This window comes from Oryx dammah, unplaced genomic scaffold, assembly GCF_014754425.2.
Source record: "Oryx dammah isolate SB20612 unplaced genomic scaffold, SCBI_Odam_1.1 HiC_scaffold_19, whole genome shotgun sequence".
In the NCBI taxonomy this organism is placed as follows: Eukaryota; Metazoa; Chordata; class Mammalia; order Artiodactyla; family Bovidae; genus Oryx; species Oryx dammah.
In genome coordinates, this window is record NW_024070203.1 from 93,123,701 (window position 1) to 93,129,700 (window position 6,000).

Consider the following 6,000-nt stretch of genomic DNA (forward strand, 5'->3'; position numbering starts at 1 on the left):
TGTAAATTATATGCTTTTTCAATTCAGGTGCGACGCAGTTTTACTTTTGAGAAATCACTCTCTTCCTGTCCGCTCCTAGAAGAGTTAGGGCTGGAGCAGGAGGTCGGTGCTCAGCGGTCAGCGCCCCGCCCTCTCCTTGCAGCCCTGGTCTCTGGTGAGCTCAGAAAATGCCACCGAGGCTGCGCGCAGCACACACGCGTGTTAGGGCAGCCTCCCTGTGGGTGGAGCAGCCCCGAGGACCGATAACAAGAGGAAGAACTTTTCTAAAAGGTGACACGTATACCTTGACCCCAGAAAGAGGTCACCAGGAGCACAGCAGACATCAGAGGACAGACTTTATCTGTGCAGTGTAGAAAAGCTGCTGTCCCCAGAGCAAGTACTGCATCAATACCTTTCTCTCTGGAAGTTACAAACCAAGATGTCAAAAGTGATTATTTTCTAGGATTGGAATCATTGCTTTCTGGGTCTTCTAATTTGTCTACAGTAAATATGCCTTGCACTTAGAAGGGAAAAAAAGTTATTTGTGATTTTAAACACTTTAGACCAGTCTCATGCCACTGCCTATCAATTTGATTGTTTTCTTTTATGTACGTTCCCTCATCGGCTTTCCCAAACTCACACATAATTTCTTTGCAATTGCAAAGAGGTGTACTTCCGCATCCTATTAACTCAAAATATTGCCGTACACGTGAAAGCAGACACTAAGTCTTCCTGCGCCGCGAGCCACGCAACCCGGACCCTGGTCTGCCGCAGCCTGCTGTGCTGGGCTGGGCCTCGCCGCGCCCTTGTCGCCTGTCCAGCGGTCTTGTGTTAGGACTGTTGGGGTGATGAGGTGTCAGCGTGTACGTTTCTTTGTTTTTCTGCCTGTGAAAATGTATAGTTTGTTAATAGCACCGTAAATTACTTGGAAGAAGAGGTTTGTTCAGTGGAAAAGAAACTTGAATAGGTTTAGATTTTTATGGAGCTGAATCAGCCAAATCAAACACAGGCTTTCCCTGAACCTTCCAAGTTTTTAATGGAAACTCGCGCTCTTTAGAGCTTTGCTGCCTAATTATAATTCATGCCTTTTGCAGACACTTTACAGGGTGGACCCAAAGGAAAATGTTAGACATGTCCACTGGTTATTTCTATTGTGCTCCTCGTGGAGTGCCAGCCACATCTGTCCGAGGGCCCATGTGTGCAAAACGCCGGCCAGATCCCAGCGGGCTGGCCACCTCAGCGGAGGGAAGACGGGAAACTTGCAGTGTTACAAACGCAGACGACACACACAGACACAGGGCCGCCCTCTGCATGTGGTTGTGTCAGGATTCAATTTAAAGAGTCCTGTGGTAACATAACCCCAAACCAACTGTCATTGTGTCCTCATCAGAGAGATCCTTGTGAAACCCAGGAAAAACAGAACTACCCAGATTTCATTTAAGGAGAATTTTCTTTTCTTTTCCCTTTTTTTTTTTTTTAAAAAAAAAAACAAAAACTAGGTTTAACTGGTGTGAAGGGAGAAAAAGGAAATCCGGGCATTGGAACTCAAGGTCCCAGAGGCCCCCCTGGGCCAGCAGGTAAGTCTTCCTACCCAACGGCAAACTGCAGGATGGAAACCCCAAGTCTTCATATTCCCTTGACACTGCAGGCAAGGCAGATGACCATGTTACATCCATGTGCTGACCGGAGAGGTACCGTGTTTCCCATTCCCTTCACGGGAAGGCCAGTGTGTTAGTAACCAGTCTCCCATACACCAGGCCCAGAGGTACAGCATGTGCTGGGATCTCACTGTTTGCAGGGTCAGGCTGGGGCTAGGCTATACTTCACTAACGAATCAATCCCCAAATGCTTCGTGGACTGACACGTACCCAGAGTTTGATGTGGGTAGGCTGACTTTCCCCTCATTCTAGAGCAAAGGGCCTTGAGGAGAAAGATCAGCTTCCTGGATGGAGGATGCCCGATGTCCCTTCCGGTTATATTCCACGGGCTGGGACTAGTCACAAGCCCCAACCGAACTGCAGGGGAGGCTCAGAATCCAGGGGGGATGCACGGCTGTGTGATGAGCGCTCACAGTTTCTGCCACTGGGGCCGTCTCACTCCATGGGGCTTGTGCAAGCTTCGAGTTTTGTGAATTTCACTATATGTTTTAGGACGGTCTCCAGATGGCCGTACTTGTTTATTAGAATTATAAGTTTTCAGTCCTACTGGTATTTACAGTCCCAGTCTTAAGCATATTGAATCTAATGACCAGTTTTTCTTGCCAACCTATTGATGATTTGGGGAAATACTTTTTGTAGGAGAGATTCCTGGTGCAGTAGGTCAGCTCTGAGTATAGATACTCCTGTTCTTAGAGATTGTATGAGGAACTGTTCTAGAGCATGCCTTATGCAGAGTGAATGCTTGGTGAATGTTAGCTGAATGGAGCTGAGTTCACCAGAGATTTGCAACACTTTTAAAATACAGGGTGATACCTGTTCCTGATTTTCATTTTGGTTCTATTCGAAGAGATTCATTTCTAGTTGAAAAAGGCCTTTGAAACACTGTTGAAATCCAGGTCTAGAACAAAACAAACACGTGAGCCAGAAAAAGCCCAGGCTGACGCACTCCTAAAATTCACAGAAATTTCAATCGGCCTCTCACTTTCATTCAGCGTTAAGCTCTCAATTGACACAAGCTAGCCTAAAGGAATTTCGGATTCATCTATTGGGTCCAAGTTCAGAATTTTCATTTTTCTCCTGCAGTATAATTTCTTTCAAACGTAGAATAATTTATTTCAGCCATCTGGGGCCATAAGCCAGTAGGGTGTGCTTCTCTGCGTGGAAACGTGTGTGTGTATGCGTGCCCTCATGCTGGATCTCCAGGAGCCTGCACTGGGAAACGGAGGCTCCGTAAAGGTCACGAGGTCGGGGGCGGTCTGCTCCTCTCCCTTAATATTCAAGAGGTGAGGGACGAGAATGCACTTTGCTTTCCAGTTTCCTGAGCTGATTGAAAGCATTGACCTCCAGGAGAACGTGTGATTGCAGTGTGATCCTCTGTCCAGGAAATCTAGTTCAAGAATTAGAACTCATTGAGTAGAAAGAGGCAGACCACCCTAGTTGTCAAAACGTGTAAGATGGCTTCTTGTAAGAGTTAGTTTATTTCTTGGTGGTCTGAAACCTCACCCTGTGATGATAAGAGACCAACTGTTTTCACTGGTGGACACTCCTTAGGGCCTTCTGGGGAGAGTCGACCAGGAAGCCCGGGGCCCCCCGGCTCTCCTGGACCGAGGGGTCCACCAGGTCACCTGGGGGTCCCTGGGCCACAGGGCCCATCCGGCCAGCCTGGATACTGCGACCCTTCTTCGTGTTCTGCCTACGGCGTGGGCGGTAAGTGTCAGCCCTTCGTGGGCTTTGAGCAAATCTTACTGTCTTAGTACCATAGTGGTGGGAGGGACCTCTGAAAAGCAAACCTATTTTGAGCAGGAAGCAAAGCTGGAATTGCTCACTACCTTTGAAATTATCCAGAGGCCTCTCCTGTGAAGTGCAAATTAATATAGAGGTTACCTCTTAAGGGGAAATTTAAACTGATGCCACACCTACCTACGTCTTCCTTGCTTCCAGATGGCCTCTGACCTCATATTGATCACTGAGGGACACATCTGAAAATTCTCTGGGGCCTCTCTGTGTTACTTCTGTGGTGTGGCCATGATGTCCTGTTAAATTTTACTCTTGTTTTGGGGACACCTCAAGCTTAGAACTTCCTGCATAATTAGGGGAGGCCTGCAGATTCTGTTGGGTGACATCCTCCCCACCACATGCATTTTAAATGACCAGGGATTATTTTAAGAAGCAAAAGTGGCCACACCGCCCTTGCCTCTTATTAACTACCGGATGGAGATCCTGAAAACATTGTGCTTTCTAAAAGCATCTGTGGTCTGCATGTGGGCTAGAGGGTTGTATAACGGGACATTTTCTAGCACGGTCACTCTTGGAAGCATCAGGAGAGAGGGTCAGAAACTGCTTTGGGGCAATAACCTTATTAGCCCATGAACTGAAATTTTCTGCTTTAGAAGAAGTTTAACCTTATTTCCCAGAGGGACTGGTCAGAGTTTTGCTGATGTGTTTTTCTCTGTTCGTCTCTTCCCTCCCCATTCTCTCAAACTTCCCTGTCTCTCATTAAGATCTGGTCCCTTACAATGATTACCAGCACTGACGTGGAACTCTTCCACTCTGATTCCATTGGCCTGGGCAATTGGCTGCAGACACAGAACTGTCCTGCTGACCCCGACCACCCAGCCCGGCCCCTGACCACGGGCACCCCTCTCCCCTGCCCACCTGCTTCCCCCCACCTGCCCACTCTCTCATCTCCTGCCCTCTCTGCTCCGAACACTTAACCTATGATAAGACTGGGATATAACCAAGTCATTTGTCAGCTGTCATAAAGACTGACTGCTCCGTATCAGCCTGGGTGACGGTATGAGTCTGGCAGCCGAGAGTTACCCCAAACCTCCCCAGGTGGAGCCCAGGAGTAGCCACTGCAAGGCGCCTTCTCCTCATCCCGCCTCACACACATTGCTGGGCGTCTTTCTTCCTGGCCCCCCTGCTCTCTGTTTCTCCTCTGATCAGCCCCCTCTGCCTCCTGTCCCCTGGTGTTGGACTTCTAACATGAGGTTGGTTTTTAAAATTTATTTTTCTTTCGTCACTCTGCTGATATTCGGGTTTTCTTTTGTAAATAAAACATGTCATATTTAAGCAGTTTGGCCAACCATTTCTGTGGTGTACCTGACCCTTCTTTTACTAACCATCTGAAACCTCCTGGAAAAGGTGCGCACAGCCCGGTGGATGCAGGGTGCTCGCACTTTCTACCCAAGCAGGATATCCCTGTACTTTAGAGACCAAACCTATGCCTCTGCGGATCCATAGGAGGGGAGGGCACCAATCTGCGGCTCCTGGGCTCTACAAGCCCCCACCCCACTCTCCCCTCTAGCTCCCCATCCTGACCAGCCAGAGTTCACCCCTGTCCAGGATGAGCTGGAGGCCATGGAGCTGTGGGGCTCTGGGATCTGACAGTCTCAGCGGCGCTCGGAGGCCCGACTGCAAAGGCACGTAAGGCGACTGACCACGTGGTTTGTATGCTTCCTTTGGGGGCTTGTTGCATCAGCCTGCGTCTCCAGTTTGGACACCGTTAATGTTATTGTTATATTAGCAGAAAAGTGTGTTAAAAAGAAACTCCTTAATCTGTACACCACAGGACTGATTCCTGCCTGTTGCTTTAATGGTGTCCTCAGAGAAAGACTGGCCCTAACGTTGAATTCTGGAATCCTTTCTGCATTGGGTGATCACGAGTCCTAAAATGCAACAAGACAGAAATGTCTGTATTTGAGGGAAACGGGGCCCCAGAACAGGAATTCAAAGGGATTCAAAGATGATGTCATTTATCCTTATCCCCTCTAGGAATGACCTTGGTGAAAAGAGGAAAAGGGACATGATTGGAGAAACTACCTCTCGCTTAATTAATTCCTCTAACTCTGAAATCACTTGGTGACCAGCTTCACTGGTATCCAAGAATATGCGTTAGAATATGGCCTTTCTGAGTCTGGCGACTGTGACGCTAGATTCGGTTCTTTCCAGTGGCTTTTGACATGTAACCTGATGGCTTCCCACTGACTCTGATACAGAGAGTTCCAATTTTGAAGAACAGTTGGTCCAGCAGTACGTTCCAGAGCTTGCCTTCCTTAACCACATGGATTGCTTTGTACATGCAGATATGTTTTTGCAAACTTATTTCCAACCTTTTTTTAATAAGCAAATAAAATTTTAAAACAACGTACATATGTTGATTCTTTTTATTTTATTCTGTTTCTATATGTCACCTTAAACTTGTGTAGTCTTGGCTGAGGTTTAACCAGAAAAATGACAGCTGCCTTCCTTTAGACGCGCATTCAAGCTTTCATTCATTCAGAGTGTGAATGAGTGAAAAAAATGCTTTAACAGGAAAAGAGCAATTGTCTTGAGCCTAAGTGACTGGCAGAATTCTGTTATT

The 6,000-nt window shown here is 47.5% G+C and overlaps 1 protein-coding gene across 5 annotated transcripts in view; it reads left to right on the top strand.

Moving 5' to 3' along the window:
• The window catches only part of COL14A1 (collagen type XIV alpha 1 chain), a 222,187-nt gene extending 216,401 nt beyond the window's left edge, over positions 1–5,786 (top strand). The window contains exons 46-49 of one of the 5 annotated variants that reach the window (XR_005724651.1): positions 1,479–1,556; positions 3,189–3,344; positions 4,139–5,083; positions 5,412–5,786. Coding sequence is in view for 3 of the 5 variants with exons in the window: in XM_040261790.1 (XP_040117724.1) it covers positions 1,479–1,556; positions 3,189–3,344; positions 4,945–5,024 (314 nt within the window). In the remaining 2 variants the exon portion in view is untranslated. Of the gene's footprint in view, positions 1–1,478; positions 1,557–3,188; positions 3,345–4,138 lie in introns of all 5 variants that reach the window. The other 4 variants (XR_005724650.1, XM_040261790.1, XM_040261792.1 and 1 more) reach the window with 4 other exon arrangements.
• Positions 5,787–6,000: the final 214 nt, after the last annotated feature.